Genomic DNA, 19,112 nt, shown 5'->3' with positions numbered 1-19,112 from the left:
TTGAAAACCATACGAAACATTTATGACACTTAACAAAAAACATTGACACCATCTATGACAATTCTAGGTCTAACGTTCAATGTGCGGCTCTTGGTAAAGTATACTGTGTACTTTTTGGGGAAATTTACTGACAATAATAGTTTTTTGAGGCTTTAACAGTGGAAAAAAATACAAACTATTAATACCAAAGGCATAACACAAACAAACTACACCATTATTTGAAATATTTAACCAAGATAAACTGTTTTAAGATTATGAGACTACATAGTTATTTCACATACAATGCCTAAAGTATGACCAAAGTAAGAGCAGAACACGCTTAATTTTCATAATATCACAATTTGGACCAAGATGTTTTAAACAAATTGTATACAAAGTGATTTAACACCAATCCTAATTTATAAACTTATGTATAAAGCACATATCATTTGCCAAATATATTGAACACTAAATTGTTTATAGTCTCTGAAAATATATATTATATTCAGCTATATTAAAACTATCCACCTCTTGAATCTGGCCTTGAAGTGAATCATTCTGACTCAATACATATCGATATTCAATACATAATAAAAGTTTGGAATGACTTTTTTCTCAGCAATTTAAACATGAAACAAACAGCATTTTTATATTTAAAAAAATGAGTATTAGTTATTACTTGAGCATATGTCCTTGAATGCTAAGTTAACTACTTAATTTTTAGGTCATCTGTAATATACACCCAGTGTTTCCCTATAACCAAAACAAAAATCCCACTAATTGGGTAGAGAAACCCCGTTTTATCCCACTTGAATGTAATGAAAAATCCCAATTTTATTCCACTTTTCTGTTCCATACCAAGTGATCTTTTTATGTATAATGTTTAAAAAGCTATTAAATAGCTAAATTAAATAACTAAAATAATTTAGTAAATTTGGGTTAGTTTTTGTATGGAAAGCAGTATAAAAATAAAATCAGGCTTTGGAGCAAAATATTCCATTTTATCCCACATTATGCGCATGGAAACACTGAATGCACTTTTTTTTAGGTATGACATAAACAAAAATTTTATTTGACAATAAAATAAAGGCCAGATTGAAGAGGACGAGGGTAACTTAAAAGGAGCTCTAGTGTCTAGAGTCGAGACTAAAGGTACAGACTAGGCCGACAGTAGGAACCCACGATCCAACAAACATTTGTGCTTGAAGAGAGGGATCGCGATGTCGTCATGGCTGACCTGCAAACAAATTACACACTTTCAAAGTAAAAGCAAAATAATCATTATTCATAAGGCACATTGAATAGTGTCAAATAAAACTTGAACTAGTTCCTAAAAAGAACTAACTTGCTTTTAGCAGTACTTGATTTGTAAAAAGTGAGGGGGCGGAACTGTTACCTATTCATGCAACTAATATACCTTTTTTTATACTAATATATCTTTCCAAAAGAGAGGTACCGGAACGCTATTACGCTGAAAATCGATCACTGCTTTTAAGTATGTAAATAAACAAATAATATAAATTGAAATAAATAGTTTAAGTCTATTGTGAGGGGGGGGGGTGCATTTCTTTTATATTTAAGGATATTTTCTTTATATTTTATGTGATCAGGCAAACTCTTTAAGAATTTCAGTTATGTTATACATAAGTTTGGTTTTTTAATAAAAAGTTAATTTATGTTGCATTGGAATGGTGCATGTTTTATATCTGGTATTAAACAAGTGGCCTTTGAAGTTAGAGTTTATAAATAATGTTTTGCGATAACACTTCAGTAGTTAACTTACTAATAAATCTCTGCGTTAAACACACCAAGCACAGTTTGTGGAGAGTGACTTAACACCGGATTACAATAAATAAGCATTGGAAATACAAATTGACAATGGGAATATTAGTATTTCATAGGCCTATACTTGAAATGGCTAAACCTATACAGTATTTAGTTCTGTATATTCATATTCTCTTCACAAGAATCATATTTCGGTTGGCTATAACTGCTTCACTGCATTAATGGATTGTCTGACTAGAGTTTCACATTTTATTCCTTAATCATAACTCATGATTTCTGTTCTTTTTACCAGTGTTTTTAACAATATTATATTTTTGATACAAATTTCTTGCATCACATTACTTTAATTAACCATAAATATTTGTACAAATGTGTTTAATGATCTGTCTTGGAAGCCAGCTGGTCTATTGGTAGGGCGGTGGAATTAGGTTCTCAAGACCCGGTTCAGATCCCGCCGATCACCAATGGAAGTACAGTAGAAGCCCTCATATCCGACCTTTACTTGTTACCTAATAGGCGATATCACCGAAAATGTTTGGTTAAATTGAAAGGCCAATCACGGGTGTTTCCATAGTCGCAGCAGACAAATACCAGTGTCACCAAGACTGCAAGACATTCAAACGGGTTTTGCTGTGATAGCAGGAGATGATTACCGGTGCTGCCGAGATATGCCCCTCCTGATATCCAAAGTTTTGACGGTTCCAACCGTACCCCAGTCCTGTCATGGTCAAATATGAGAGGATCTACTATAATAATGCGGCAACCTCTAGGCATAGCCTGAAGTAATGAAAAATAAAATATAGAGTCAGAAAATTTTGTCCGGAACCTCAAAATGGGATATTTTGGAGGCAGCTCAAAATGTTTAATTATAAAGACCAACAAGTAATATTTAGATACCAACAAAAACGTGTACTTTTATATTGCACACATTAGAGGTGTGGAGGATTTGGTTTTCCCGGTGTAACCCATTAAAAAGTCAATTGGGGGTGTCCATACTTTTGCCCAGCTCTGTATGAGACAAATACTAGTCTTGCTCCTAAATATAAAAATAATTTTATTATTGTGTTGACATTAACTCTAAAATCTATGAATCAAAGAAAAGATACTGATTTAAATCAAATATATTTGAGAACTCAATCTTAAATCTCGTATTTAAAAGGGAGGATTTGCCAAATCTGGATTTAAGTAAATGACAAGAGAAAAAAAAAACAAGCACTAAATATTATGGGGGTGAGGAATAAGAATAAAAACATCTTTTGAACATTTGGAAGTTTAGCATTCAAATAACAACAGAGTTCAAATTATTATTTCAAATGGAATGTCAAAGAATAGTTAGTTATTTGTTAGTTTGAGTTACCTGAAAGGTAGCAAGTGCTGAAGGCATTGGTGGTATCACAGTTGAGGCTGAGATCATACGAGTATTTCCATCTTATTGGCTCGTCGCATCACCCTGATTTGGCCAGGCTGCACTTCTGGCAGACCAGTACACTTGAACACCACAGCGACTGTCTGCTGTCCAAAGTTGGCCTCGAACCTGTAACCACACATTCTTACACAAACCTTGACCCAAAAACACCCAGTCGGTAATTGTAATGATTTATTTGGTTTAGATTTATTAAAAGGATACTACAATGAAATCACATGTAAACAATATTCATAAAAAGACTATTTAAATAAATAGTGGGGTCGTATAGCTGCATATAGTGGCAGAATATTTCAGTTCTGGCGGAGAGGCTGCAATTTTAGGTGGTTATAGTATACAAGTTTCGGAACCTAAAACCGCCCAGACCCCAATTTTTTAGGACCTCGGTCGTCCGTAATGACATCATCAAAATGGCGGCCGTAAGAGGATGCTGGGTCCCCATGAATTGGCTATAACGACCGAATGCCTGAACCGATTTTTATGGAATTTGGCACACAAGTACTTTAATACATTATCTCGGCCCAGGTTGTCAATGGTCGAGTTTGATCAAGTCGTTTCAAAATGGCGGCCGTTAAAAGCTAAAATAAATAAAAATCTTTCAGTGTTTCGTGTTCTCAACTCCATCCAGAGATCTGCAGCAACCTATTCACTTGCCTTCCAATCAAAGATTGCACTACTGTCTCTGCATTTCATGGAATAGGCAAAATACCCCCCCCCCCCACAGCAAACCTGCAGTTTCCAATTTCGCTGATTTGATTTTCAATTAAATAAATTTCAATAACATTAGGTTTCATGAGTACCTAGGTTTGCTGCTACAAGGAGATTAATAAAGTGAGTTTTTATTAATATATTAATAGCTTAGTTTAAAATAAATAAATTTGCCATGTTTCAAAAAATGTAATCATAAACAAGCAAACTACAACAGTTTATGTACTCTCCGTAATAATACCATAGGAGTTTCAAATTTACAATATTTTGAATTTTCTCCGTAACCAATAACCTCATAAAAACACTTCAATTCACTAAATTATTTGTTTGATTAAGATCTTCAAAATATTTTAGAGAAAAAGGGAACTTCATGTTTTGAGGGTCAAACATGAGGTTCGAACATAAGAAAACCCAATTTTTACCCCTTTAATCACCCCAAAAACCCCGTTGCCATGGTCCGACCACGCTGGTTCGCGAACTTGTTCGAAGAAACGTTGGTTTACGAGTTTTTGCAAAATTTCATTAAAATTAAAATCGGATAATTTTTGCTAACGGACACACACATATACAGTGTGTTCAAAAAAGGTAGGGACAAAGTTTACGCATTGGATCAAAATAAGAAGAACATAAGGAATAACATTTTTTTTCAAAATCGCTTTGTTAATAGATATCCATCATTTTATATGTTTTTCATTAACATTTTATCCTGTATGACTTATATTGGAGATATTGGCAATTAATAATGAAATGTATAGTTAAATTTACAAGTTCAACAAGGCCAATAAAAATAAAATAAAATAAATTTATTATATATTGGCCTTGTTGAACTTGTAAGTTTAATTATACATTTCATTATTTTTTCCTTTGATAATTTTGACTGAACTTTTAAGAAAGTTGGCATGTATGTAAAGGTGGAAGATAGCAAATTAAATTTTTTATTCGAACCAGCATGATCGGACTATGGGAACGGGGGTTTATGGGGTGAAATTTGGTTTTTCCCATTTTGGACCGAAAAAACATAAGATTTAGCAATTTCTTTCCAAACCATATTGTGGAGCTAAAAAAAAATAATTTAGTATATTGAAGTGTCATTATGTGCCTAACGGTAACCGAGAAAATTCAAAAAAATTTTAAATTTAAAATTCCCATGTTATTCTTATGGAGAATAAAGTAAACTGTTGTATTTTTTTGTTATGAACATATTTTGATCAAATTTGTAAAATTTATTCATTTCATACTAAACTATTACATTTCATAAAAAAATATGTTTTTACCCTCCCTGTTGCAGCAAACCTAAGTACTCGTTAAACAAATGCTATTTAAATGGGGAATAAATGTGATATTTTTAAGGAGATATTTTAGAGTAAATCCAATCAGGCAAATGGAAAATCGTTAAGTCTGCAGGTTTGCTGCGGCGGGGGTATTATAAGGTAATTGGTTACGGAGAAAATTTAAAACATTGTAAATTTAAAATTCCCATGTTATTATTACGGACACTACTGTATATGATTTTATTAGACATATGCAAACAAGTTTGAGTGGTGGTGAGCAACTTACTCTGTACTGATGTTGACTTGAGGAGGTTTCCCAACAGCGTTTTGAACGACAAGGAACAGTTTGGTGACAATCTCAATGACATGACCTGTTTGAAACACAAAGTCGCCCTTCTTTCGTGCGAGTTCACTCTGGAACAGACAGCCAGGGGTGGGGGGAGGGGGTCCCAGATCACTCGAGCAGTCAGACAGCGGACTAGGCTACCAAAACAACAACACACAAACAGTGCTCACTACTGGCGGTGCTGGGATAGGATTCTACAATACAACCACTTCTAAATGAATAAAAAATCCTTAGACAATTAGCCTTACAACCATGTTATTCGGATGACATCACTACCATCTAGCTAAAAATGTTTTGTTATACTACATCATTTAAAGGTTTTGGAAAAATTGTTATTGTCAGTTGAATAATTATGAACTTTCAAACTTGATTGGGGCTGACATTCTATTGGAGTGGAAGATAAGCACCTTATTAGTAGGCTACAAATCATATGTAAGCGTGATTCTGCTTTAAAATCATCAAATACTAGCCTTACTCTTTGGTAATTTCATTACACAATTTGAAAATATATATATTACATTGATACAAAATACTCAAGAAAACTACACAAACCAGGGGAATTAACTAGCAAAACTCAATGCTATAATTCACTACATAAATAGAACAACCTTTAAACAGTTTTTAGTTCAATACTGTAAAGCTAGGGGTTTTTAAACATAAAATACCTTGCAGTATTTAAACATAAAAAAATATGACAGTTGCAGTAATAATATGATAAATTAATTTATTTTATATTTACAACTTAACTATTTCTGCATTAAGTCACAAAACAAAAATGTATACTCAAAATATATCTTTTCCAAAGAACACTCATCAATTTCATCCACTTAAAGGATAAATCAAAGCATGGCATAGAATTTTAAAGGGCACTATAGTAAAAAATAACAAGCCCCCAAAGACGTCTTGATTCTTTGCTGCAATGAAATGAAACACCGAGTTCTCAAAGTTGATATTAAAGGTAAAAGGAAAAAGTGTGGTTTCTTCTGTAATGTATGTTCATGCTGTCAATATTAATTTTGTCAAGGATGTCAATAACATTTTTCTCAACACTTGCTGAAAGCAAATAGAATAATATTTTATTTTTGCTATTAACCTGTCATATGTCATTTTAGTAGTTTTTGTAACCAATCATTATATGTTTGAATGAGCTGAAGCCAAGATAAGACTTACAGCTTTGACATGGAAGACAGCAACATCGTCTAGGTAGGGAGATAGGGACAGCCTGTAGATCTCGGTGGCGGGTACACGGTACTTAACCTGCAGAGTCCTCTGATCCAGAATCAACATGGCACTGGTTGATAGCACAAACAGGATTGGCACAAACTGTTAAACAAACATGATACGATGAGTTGTGGTTGCAGATGATGAATTTGATCATAAGAGTTAGATTTAAGTTAAAATATCACTTAATTACTTTCAGATTGTATTTCAACGTACTCTTATTAAATTTACGTTGAACACAATAGATATTAGACAGAGGGATAATGTGATTTGATAATTAATTTCACCCCCATCAAGTACCTTGCTTATGAAATCTGTTTATACTTTATAGGCGGACTTTCGTGGAACTACAGCTTTAGGTCCACAAACAATCACGTCAAGGATTGTTGACAATCCTTGCTTAGGGAAATCAAGTCAAGCATTTACAGAGCAAATTGCCATTGGTAATTGAAATGAATTGGCGTCCAGGTCAAAAATACCAGACTCTTCCAGTTGCTCTAACAAAAGGCAGCCACACTAAAACGTGGAATATATTGGGTTTTTAATATAGTTGAAAAGTGACATGTTGGTTATGAATTTTAGATGGCATGGCTAATTGTTACCAATAAGAATCCTGGGAAAGGAGAAAACCTTGTCAAAGTAGGCGAATAAGTTAACTGTACATTGCTACCAAATATAACACAGTAACATGCTTGATAATCTGCTGTTGAAAAATATAACCAGGCATGAAATAGTCGTGGTCAAATAATGGTGGTAAATTTTAGTGATGGTCAAGAATTTTCAATCTATGCTTTGAATTTCTAAAACCAGAATATAAAATTTTCCAATTTTTTGAAATGAGCTATTGGCAATGAAATAAAAAAAATAAAATATGATTGTTGAATTAGTTTAATTTTAGAGTTAGGACTTGGCATTGTCACATTACTAGTGGGTTTAATTAAACACTAGTAAACTGTAATGCTTTCCCACAAGGTTTTATGGATTGTTGTATTGTAGGTTTTTGTACTAAAAACTTACCTTCCCACTAGATCGAGTGATCTTATTGATGATGTCGGCAAATACCACATACTGATCATTGTTCTCTACACATATCTTCTTCCATTGGACATTTTGCCTCAGCCTTACATAATCACCAAGGAAAGGGTGTCCCACACTAGACAATAACATACAAGTTTCTCAATTTGTTGTGATATCCCCCAAGCTTAGGATTAACTATATCTTAAGCACAATTGTCCTTTTCACAGGCGGTAATAATACATTTCTCGGTTACAAACTGTTTTTTTTTTTTTTTTTTTTTTTTTTTTTTTAACAGCTCAAATCAAATTAAAATAGTCTTTGTTGATGGGAGTGCCTTTTCATAATAACAAATTATTTTCAATTATAACTTTGAGGTTTGTGTGAATAGCTTTAAACTAAGTCCACTGTAGTAAGAAAAAGTATTCAAATGTGAGAAAAACCTCAATATTCCAATGGAGGGTAGAAATATTCAAGACCTTTATTTGTCATTAAGTAATAGTAGTAGACATCGTCTGTATAATTCTGTTTTCTCAAGTTTAACATACAATTACCTTATAAGGACGTACCACCAGTAAAACAATCAAGCCATAAAATAAAAGTTTACAACAACAACTGCCCTCACAATTGCCCCAAAATTTAGTTGTCTTTGGGAGTAAACTGAGGACAATGAGCTAGGCCCAGTGAGGCCCCCCACCCTTCAAAAACCTAGTTGTCATGACAAGTGGTGCCGTGTAAATGGTGTACTGCACGTCTTTAGTTATTCGTAACCTGATGCGCTAAGACGGACGCCGCCCGTATTTAGGCGGGAATGGGTAAACATCTATCAAGCAGCAATACATATATGTATAGAGTATAGATTTTGTAAAAAAGCAGACTATGTTTACAGTTCAAAGCTTGGTATCATGTTAAATCAAATAAAGTGGTCACTGTGATTTCAATTAAATTCATGTCCCTGGAGGAATATTAACAACAAAATACATCCAGTGTTCTAGTCCTTCCTAATATGTACAAGTAAACAGTACAAACTTATATCAATAATTGTTGTTAGTTACAATTACCTTCTTGGGTATGAGGCTTTTCTTTCTTTGAAAATTATGCTAGCTGTTACTTTTTCTCTCATTCTATTTCTTGCCGTCTGGTCGAATCTCAATCTGTACTTGTGGCACTGAAAAAAAAGAAACATTAATTTTTAAGTAACTTAAAATCTCTTAGAAAAAAAGAGGAAGATAAAATTAATATTTTAAAAGTCAACAATTTCAATTTCTTATTTCCAAGATTGACAGTGGAGTCCATTCAGTTGGGTTGTTAAGGATTATTATAAATTTTGGAAACGCTAGTACTTATGCAGTTTTTAAATATAAGCAAATAATACATCATAGACATAGACATAGACTTTATTTGCACAAAACATTCCATACATGTCATAACATTTAGAATAGGTGCATTGTCAAAATTAAATCCATACATAAAATATTTAACATTAAAACTTTTAACTTAAAATCAAACACTTAAAAAAAAAAAATTCTAAATTGTAGTTCTGTAAAAATCTTCAATTAAGTAAAAAGCCTTGTCAATAAGAAAATTATCTATTGTATCTTTAAATTTGGTTTTGCTTAATGACTTATAGCATGGCGGAAGCACATTGAACAATCTCAGCACAGCGTACAATGGAGATTTTTCATATAGGGTCAAACGGTGTCTGGGGAGTCTAAATATATTTTCATTTCGGGTTTCATACCTGTGATTAAAATGTATTGTTTCTGGTAGCTCATTTTTAACTGAATGTATGTAATTTAATAATTCTAGAATATACAACCCCGTTAATGTATGAATTCTTAAATTTTGAAAATGTTTCTTACAAGAACTGCGTGGATGAGAGTTGGTAATAATACGAATAATACGTTTTTGTAACCTGAATCTACAATCAAAATAGGATACATACTTCTGAGTAGGGTTGGGGGGTCTCAAAATTTAGAAAAATTTCAAATCCCGTTCTACGAGACGGGATTCGATTTTAATCAAGATTTTTTTGAGACGATTAAAAAAAAAAACTTAAAAAAACCTGCAGAAAGTCATTGCAATACCCGCAATACAGTAGCGTGTTGTTGTTGCGTTTCCTTTGTGAAGGCATTCTTATTTAATTAATTCTTTACATGTAAATATTGCTTTTTTTATTGTTTTATATTATTTTGTTTTGACATCGCAAATGGTGAGAAGTTTTGTTAAATGTAAGCTGTGTGAGACATGTTTTACTACTTTAAACATAGCCAAAACAAGTCACTCCAAAATCATTCTAAAAATAACACAAGAAAAATGGTTACTTGATACTTAACTACTAACTAGCAAGACTGATGTTTCAGACAGATAAATTTGGTGTTTTTCAAAGTTGAACTATATCCTAACTGTTATCACCATGTATCCTATTCGTAAGAGTTATTTTAAAAAAGGTATGCCTAATTAATATTTGTATTTTTTTATACTGATGTTTTTATTGATGATTTTTAATAACAGATTTTTAACGTTCTTGCCTTTTATCATTGAGTATACACCTACTAGAGTAGCCACTCAATGGAGGTTATCGTTACCTGAACAGCACTGTTCCAGAGTAGCGTCAGCAGTCCGAACTACTCCATCTAGGGGTTGTCGGTAAGGCAGTTTGGTTGTTTTTATTATTGCTTTCATTGTAGGTTGTAAAATGTAATTTTTGTTGATGAAATTCATTGTTTGTTTCTAGTTTCGTTGTTTTATAATAAATTTTTAATACTAAATAGGGGTGTGCGAATAGTGATTTTCAACCTCGAGCCGAGCCGCGCCGAGCTTTTTCAAAAATTTTCGAGCTCGAGCTTTTTCGAGCCGAGCTTTTTGTAGCGTCACCTTTTCTAAATTATTAAACTTTTTTTCTAAAAAAAGTGCATAATAATAATGTTCAGTCAATTTTTAAATAAACAATGTTATTTTAATATGTTTAAAACATTGAGAATTGTCAAGACATCAAATAGTAGATAATCACAATAAGAACTGAAATGAACTAAATTAAGATGCAAGAAATAAAAGGATAATTGAAGGCCTGCCGAGATATGCAGTGCAGACTGAGACAATCAGATTGTCTTTCATAACAGAACAGCAACGCGACCTTGAATGACAAAACAACTAGCAAGTTGATTACATTATTATGTATATTGTAACTACTATGAATATTTACTTCTATTTTGTATAAATAAATACAAAATAAATTTAAAAACACGTGATTATTATTGTTGTTTTCCATGCACAAAATATTTTAGTTTTATCAATCGTATTAATAAAAAAAGAACATAGTTGGTTTGGATCCAAAAAGGTGGAGAGACAAGTAAAAAGTAAACTTATTTATTAAAAAAGATATAATTGACATATGGAGGAAATAGACCAAAACACTAAAATTAATAGAATAACACACAAAGTAAACAAGAAATGAAATAAAGAACACTATGAATTAACACTGTCACTCAATTTTGTTATCTAGAAGGGTCTGGGAACTAATCAATAAATATCCAAAACCAGTTTCCTCCCCTTCTTGCCGCCTCACCACCACCCCTCCCCCCTAAACCGGGAGGCCCAACACTTTGTCCTTGAAACACCCACGTCCTTTGTACCCCTATGAAACAATAAACTCTTATTTCCCCGTGTTGCTGTTTTGACAACAGGTTTATGAATGTGATCACTATTTTTCATTTTCCAGAATTAACTATCAATTATTATTATTTGCAAGTTACAAATAGGAAACTACATCACATTATGGTATTCAATGACCCATGTATTATTATCAAAAATTAATAATTCATTACTTATTTTGATAATAAAAAGCATTCACTACAGCACGCACCACTTATTGATACATATAATCATCGAGGTAACTGTTACTTTATACAAAATAAAAAAAGGTACAAAATTGTGTGGCCAGTCAAACTTTATAAACAAACATTTTATTCTATAAAATACATATGGTAAATAGGGGTTGGTTTAAAGGAAATAAAATACAAAATAGATAATTAATTATTTTGATAAACATTAGAATGGTTATAGGATTGATTGAACTAAAATAACTGCAGGGAAACTTATAAGTAGAAAGTCGTCAACCACAATCTGTTTAATCAGTACATTGTTAGAGAGAGAGAGAGAGAAAGAGAGATAGCAGATAGGGGCGTTTGATAAGGAATCTGAAAAAGTAAACAAACAAGGAACAACGACACGACGATACTCAACGATACTCGTTTACATATTGTGTCGCCCACTACATTTGCACACGTGACCACTTTTTGTTTCTTCCTTGTCTTTCATCCGTCCCAAAATAGAATTCCTGAAATTGTTTGTTGGTATAATCTCCCCTCCCACACAAGGCACAGTGCTCAGTGCGCACTGTAGATTGTCACGGCAACCGTGTGTCGTCATAGCGACAAGCCAATCACGCACTCGCACTGCGTTGTATATTACGATACGAATAGCTGTTAGAGAGACAACGCGATAGGTGGTCGTTTGTCTCTTTCCTATCTCCTCAAAATTACGATCGATAATCATTGCGTCTTGACTGAGCTGAGGTTCGTGCTTATCAAACCTCGAATGCATGAACAACGTAGAATTGTGACAACATTGTTTTCAATTATGACCCAAATTAAGTGTTTTTTTAGTTTTGACTTAGTATTAAAAGCTCGGCTCGAACTTCAAGCTTTTTCAAAATGCCTCGAGCCGAGCCGAAAAATGAAAAGCTCGACCAAAAAGCTCGAAGATTCGAGTACTCGCACACCCCTACTAAATGGTTAAAACGTCCTCAGAGGCGCATTGCACTACCGACAGACTACCGCGACCCAAGCGTCAGCGGCCCGAACTACGTAGCCAAAATCCGTAACAACTAATAGCATTATGTGACAACTCTTGTACGTGTATACTCAATGCTATGATTATTTTTTTTGTATTTAACCAGTTATCTGTCATAAATCAGTAGGTATTTAACAATGTTACAAATTCAGGTTAAAATGTTGAACTTGCATTTCCTGTATGTATGAAAAAGGAATTCCCGTCTTGTCTCAACATTTTATGAGAAATAAAAAATCCAATCTCGTCCATCCCTACTTCTGAGTGTTTTATAAAATGTATATTTTTTACTAAAACTAGTGGTCCAGCACTAGTTGCTTGGCTATCTTAGTCGAAAATGATAATTGTAATTGTAGCTCTTAATCTGTAATGTTTATGAGAGTTAAACCTCAGACTACATCTGTGCAATAGGTGCTTTGAACAATGCTGTGTAAACTGGTCTGCGTTGTGTCTGTCGCGGTGTTAGCATGTCATGTCGCACTAGCAGCGCTCAGTCGATGACACTCCCGCTTGTATAGCCTATAGCCTCCACAATAGATTTTACATTGTGCTAATGCACTGATGCTTATCACATTGCTAGCATTAGTGCCCTTACCCTCCACTTGTGATGCAAGCGGCACAACAGCATGTTGGTGTCTGACAGCCGAGGGTGACAGGGAGGCCAATCTCTACACACAGGCGACTCAGTCTCCAGGGTTAACTGTTGGCTCAGTCGTATCAACATCTGCCTTCTCTGTAACGATAACGTTAACATTTCAATAAACACATAAATTCAAATTTATTGGCCTACTCGTATATCTATGTACCTGACTGAGCCATTGAGTTTGCATGCATTCTAAAGAGCCTTATCTAACAATACAAAGCTCAAAATCACCAATACTTAGGAAAAGCTTCAGTTTTGAGATTTGATTGACGTGTTCCTCGATCCAAAATTCTTCTTATTTTATTGATTTGAAAACAATAGAAGTGATGTTATAATATGTTTAGAGTAAGTATTAATCTCATTCATGTTTTCGATATCAGTGTCAGGAGTTTAATTTATTTTAGTGTTTATTGTTTATAAAAAATATATAAATCATATATTTTATTGATTAAAAAAATAAAAGTTATGTTATAATATGTTTTAGGGTAAGTATTAATCTCATTCATGTTTTTGATGTCAGTGTCAGGAGTTTAATTTATTTGAGTATTTCATGTTTATAAAAAAAATATATTTGAGTCAGTGTACCGGTCCGCACAACGATGTAATCACTTTTGTTTAGGCCGGCCAAAAAGTATAATTTTTCAATGTTACGTGTAAATATAAATGTTCCGTGTGTCAGTGTATGTGTATATGTGAACTTCAACGGTGACCAATGCTATAAACAGTAATTAACAAGACAGAAAATTTGACAATGGGGCTGTTGGCCCCGAAACTATAGTCATTGTAAAAGACGACTTGGATTGAGGACGTATACAAGGTATTTAACCTATTATTATTATTAAAAAATATATGTTTACGTTTAAATATATTAGTCACATATCATGTTATTAAGTAAGGTCAGGAGTCAAATGTATTTCAGTTTTGATTGAATAATAAACATGTTATTATTACCTGTATCTCTTGCAAACTTAATCAGACAAGTAAAAGAATTAAAATTTGAAATTCACAATTTATAGTAGTTTACGCAACGATTGCGTAAACACTATCTACGCGAGTTGCATACACTACTTTACCTACAACAGTGTTTTAACTACTAAAAATCACTACTCATGACTTTTAAGAGAGGTTATGTTTTCGCTTATTACCTCTAATTGCCACTTACAGTGATGCAATGTAACATTGTACCAAACACTAATTGCACCACTCAACAATTAAATTAGCCTGAAGAGCTGATTAGTTGAAGTTCGAATCATAACAATTTTTGAATTTTACTTATTCTATCTCAATCCTTGAACCTAACTGGTCCGTTACCCGTGTTGTTATGAAAAACTATGCTGTTATGAAAGTAAACAATGCTGTTATGCTATGTGAAACTTTTCCATTCTAAGAACTGAACTGAAACAGCTACTTCATAAAACGCCAAAACCACAGGTGAATTTTTTATATTGACTGCGAGAGAGATTATCTTGATTGTTCCACAGACTAGATGATAACTATAAAGTTGTTATGTACAATCTGTATGGTAAAATGTAATCTTATCACAAACCATTCAACCCTTTGAGTGCTGTGCAAAGATATGTCATGGTTTACTAAAATCTCTAAGGGATATAGAGAGGAAGGTCATTTTAGCAAAAAGTAGCAAAACGGCCATTGGTGACCTGCATGTTTATAGGATACACTAACAACCACTTAGCTTAAAGATTCGAACAATCCGATGATTCTAGGTGTATGTCTAAACCAAGGATAATGAACAGTGAACACCTCACTATGCCCCAGTGGTTGTAGTATATTGCTACAAACACACAGGTCACCAATTATTTGCTACACAGGACGGGAATCGATCCAAACAAACGAATGTCACTGGCCAAGTGACACACGCCCTAGCCTTCTCGACTATCTATGCTTGGAGAATGAATATGGAGTAAAAACTGGTATTTAAGATGACATCAACAACTGCTAACGGCTGGTGCTACCGACGGCCCCTACAACCTAGTTGTTCAATGCGTTACTAGGTAGCAGCTAGTTATTCTTTGATGTTATTTTAAGCTGAACCACAACAGTGATCACAAATGGTGTTACTGAGGCTTGACTGACAAACATACAGGATTATAATATATTACACTATCAAACTAAATCAAGGTTTAGTTCAATATTATGTTGTAAACTAGGTGTCTTTTGATTTGATTTTTTTCGGTTTCAAATAATGCTCTCAGAAATAACTTGGAAATTTACCACGAAAATACAGTCTTATTTAATGTTTACTGCAAATACCAAGACTTTTCTTTGTTATATATTTGTTATTGACTTCCTATTATTCCAAATTAGCCTCATTAATACAAAAGTGAGAACAACAGTTACAATTTAACAACAGGTAATTGAATGTTAAAGGCAAACAAAAAAGTCTTACAAAATACAAATTATTGACCTAACACTCAGAGGGTTAAATATTTTGATGAAGTAGGCCTAAGCGTACTAACTATTGATTGGGGGTTTTTACACAATATACCTTACTTAACCTTAGTATACCCTCAAACAAGTGTTTAGCAATGCAAATTTTTAATGTATTCCCCCATTGATGCCAGAATATGTTTTATTTTTCTATTAATTATTTTTTTAGGTTATGACCTTATGTTTTTTATCATGTATTTATTTCAGCAGAATATGAACATGTTTAATAAAATTAAAAGCAAAAAAATAAAAGTCTGTGTCCTTGTTATAAAACAAGTTTTGTACCACAACCACACAAATTTTATTGCAGTTGTTGCTACACTCGCCGCGGGAGATGGGAAATCATCGTAGATGTTGCCATGATCGCTGGAGATGATCAGACGTTGCCAATATTGCGGGAAAGGGTCATGGAAATTGCTGCTGGTATGATGTCGTTGACAGATATGAAACTCAATTGTAAATTTAATACTGATTTAAAATAACTGATTTAAGTAAATAACGGAGCGAACAGATTGTTATACTAGTACGTTCTAAAATATTAAATTCAGGGTTAAGCACTAATGTTATAATGTTTTTACCCATTACCCCAAAGCTACTCATGCTATGTCTTATAATATACAGCCTGAGGCATATAAATATAAAACATACCATACCAAGATTAGTATGTAAATATATCACAAAAAAATCATCCTATGAGCCTGAGCAAAAGTATGGTGAATGGGGGGGGATTACTTTTCAGTAGTAAGAGGCCCCGCTCTGAATGTTTGCACAGAGCCTCGCAACGCCTAAGGCCAGCGGGTTAGCAATTCAAGTAATTCGCTGCAAAATCTGAACACGTGACTCGACGTCAACGGGTTGGTAACCTAAATTAGATAACTCACTTTCCACATGATGAAATGCCTTTGGATAACTCCAACAGCCCATTCTATCTGTTTTCTTCTTTTGAGGATTCGATACTCTTCTCTTGCCTGCAAAACAATTAGTATGTTAATTGCACTTTAAATACAGTAAATTAGTTATTCCATATGATGAAACTCGAAAAAATAATTGATCCCTAGACATTGATATCCTCCACAAATTTAAAAGTATCCTGTAATAAAGTTGCAGTAAATCACAGGACTTAAAAACACAACCAATAGTGTAAATATTTTACTATTACTATTTACTATACAGGGTGGTAAAAAAGTCCCTGGACAGTTAAATATTTTAAAAAAATAATGTAGATAGAGCTGCAATACTTGGTACAAAGTTGCAGGGCATAAAACTCTATTTTAATACATATTCAGTGATCCAATAACTCTTCAGGGGGACGGCCCACAAGGAGTCGGAAGAAAATCTTAAATGGAAGCATAGGTCAATATGCACATCAAATTAAAGGTCTTTTTTAGTAGAATACAATACCGCAAACCGCACTTCAAAAGGTTGATCATGCACAAAATGGCAGATGTTCAAAGATTTCTTGAATCCGCCATTTTGAATCTTTGAACGACTGCCATTTTTTACTCAGGCATTCTTTTGAGCTTGAATTTACGGCATCGTAATCTACTAGTGAAGACCTTTAATTTGATGTGCACATCGACCTATGCTTACGTTAACAATTTTCTTCCGATTCCTAAGGCTGTACCCCCTGAGGAGTAAGCGTATAATAGCAATGTAAATATAATGAATCTTTGAACAACTGTCATTTTGCGCAGGATCAACCTTTTGAAGTGCGATTTGCGGCATTGTATTCTACTAAAAAAGACCTTTAATTTGATGTGCATATTGACCTATGCTTCCATTTAAGATTTTCTTCTGACTCCTTGTGGGCCGTCCCCCTGAAGAGTTATTGGATCACTGAATATGTGTTAAAATAGAGTTTTATGCCCTGTAACTTTGTACCAAGTATTGTAGCTCTATCTACTTTATTTTTTAAAATATTTAACTGTCCAGGGACTTTTTTACCACCCTGTACTATTACTATATGTTTTAACTAATTTAAAAAATCTTTATAGCAAATGTAGCATGTTTTTGTTTTAGAATGTTTCCAACTTTCCATACATTCATCAAATTTAAATAATATCCAAACAACAGAGTACAGTTAAAAGTAATTCATGTGTTCAAATGTAAACAAACCTTTTCTCCATAAGGATAACATGGGAACTTGGAAGGCCACTGGGGAAGGGCCCTGAAGGAATAATAAACATTTTTATCTGGTGGCAAATCTACGTACCACGACCTATCCAACGTCACCTTGAACACGGTGATTGGTTACTAACAGCTTCAAAATAATTATCACAAAGTTTATATTGGTCTATTAAATATATAGATAGATAGATAGATATCTAAATTAGACTTCATGACAAATCACCTACCTAGAAATGATATGTGATGTGAAATCAAAATTATTGTAAAGAAAACAAAATAGGTAACAAAGTATTAAAAGGAGATTGGTAAATAAGTTTATGTTTATTCTTCTATATCCTCGAAGCTAGCAAACAATTTCAAAAGCTTTAATGCTAAACTTTTGCTGACTTACCGTAGGTCTTGTGCTAAGACCTGGACCCAGGACCGATTTACTTTTTTGTTTTAATGTCCCCAGTGGCCAAAAATATATTCATACTATGGTAACGGGGTTTAATGGGGTATATAGTATTCCCACTTTTCACACAAAAAACATACAATTTTACAATTGTGTTCCAAATTCTTTTGTAGACCTTAAAAGAAAGAAATAATTTAGAATATTGAAGCGTAGTTGTATGTTTAATGTTTACGAAGAAAATTCCATAAAACTGTTAATATAAAATTCCCATGTTATTCTTAAGGAGAATAAGTAAACTGTTTATTTATATATTTGTAATTTATATATTTCATCTTAAGTTATTAACGTTTAACTTGAAATCACACTTTTGACAATTTCCCAGTGGCATCAAACAAATGTATTTGTTTAACCTAATATTAATTAAATAAGGAATGAGTATTACATATTTCAAGAAGTGTTTGAATGAAATCCAATCAGGCTAATGGATATTCACTTTGTCTGCAGGTGTGCTGTAGTGGGGGATTTTAGTTTTAAATATTATTCTATTTTTTTCATTTTGAGGCTGTGACAGGGTGGTTACAAATTTGTCAAAGGTTTGGTAATACAAGGATGCTAGCATACTTATGAAATGTATTAATGTAATCAAGCACATTGTTTAAGATCATTAATTGATGGATTGAGTTAGTATTCTATGGATCTGATTAGTAACTGCAAATAAGCGTAAATCATTTAAATTGAAATTGAAATTTTTAAAAACAAAAGATGCCCTTGGATGTAAGATACTTACCACACGGTAAAGACACCACAAGTGCCGTCTTCCTTGAAAAGGTACACCAAACCGACATTCCTTCATGCAACAAACAAACCATGCAGAAACATAAACATATAACTGAAGTCGTCAA

General features: G+C 33.3%; 1 protein-coding gene across 1 annotated transcript in view; it reads right to left on the bottom strand.

The window, feature by feature from the left end:
* Nucleotides 1-617: 617 nt before the first annotated feature.
* LOC128982207 (unconventional myosin-Ib-like) overlaps nucleotides 618-19,112 on the bottom strand; it is a gene marked incomplete at its 5' end in the record, with an annotated part of 37,776 nt that continues 19,281 nt past the window's right edge. Inside the window, 9 exons of the mRNA XM_054401270.1 lie at nucleotides 618-1,216; nucleotides 3,122-3,298; nucleotides 5,453-5,649; nucleotides 6,683-6,835; nucleotides 7,751-7,886; nucleotides 8,809-8,915; nucleotides 13,194-13,331; nucleotides 16,571-16,657; nucleotides 18,998-19,057. Coding sequence (XP_054257245.1) covers nucleotides 3,175-3,298; nucleotides 5,453-5,649; nucleotides 6,683-6,835; nucleotides 7,751-7,886; nucleotides 8,809-8,915; nucleotides 13,194-13,331; nucleotides 16,571-16,657; nucleotides 18,998-19,057 — 1,002 coding nt within the window. The remainder of the gene's footprint in view (nucleotides 1,217-3,121; nucleotides 3,299-5,452; nucleotides 5,650-6,682; nucleotides 6,836-7,750; nucleotides 7,887-8,808; nucleotides 8,916-13,193; nucleotides 13,332-16,570; nucleotides 16,658-18,997; nucleotides 19,058-19,112) is intronic.

This window comes from Macrosteles quadrilineatus, unplaced genomic scaffold (genome assembly GCF_028750875.1).
Source record: "Macrosteles quadrilineatus isolate MER2022 unplaced genomic scaffold, UCM_ALF_1.0 Scaffold_193__1_contigs__length_202579, whole genome shotgun sequence".
Taxonomy (NCBI): Eukaryota; Metazoa; Arthropoda; class Insecta; order Hemiptera; family Cicadellidae; genus Macrosteles; species Macrosteles quadrilineatus.
The sequence above is the reverse complement of the archived record's forward strand: the minus strand, read 5'-3'. Positions and strand labels throughout refer to the sequence as shown.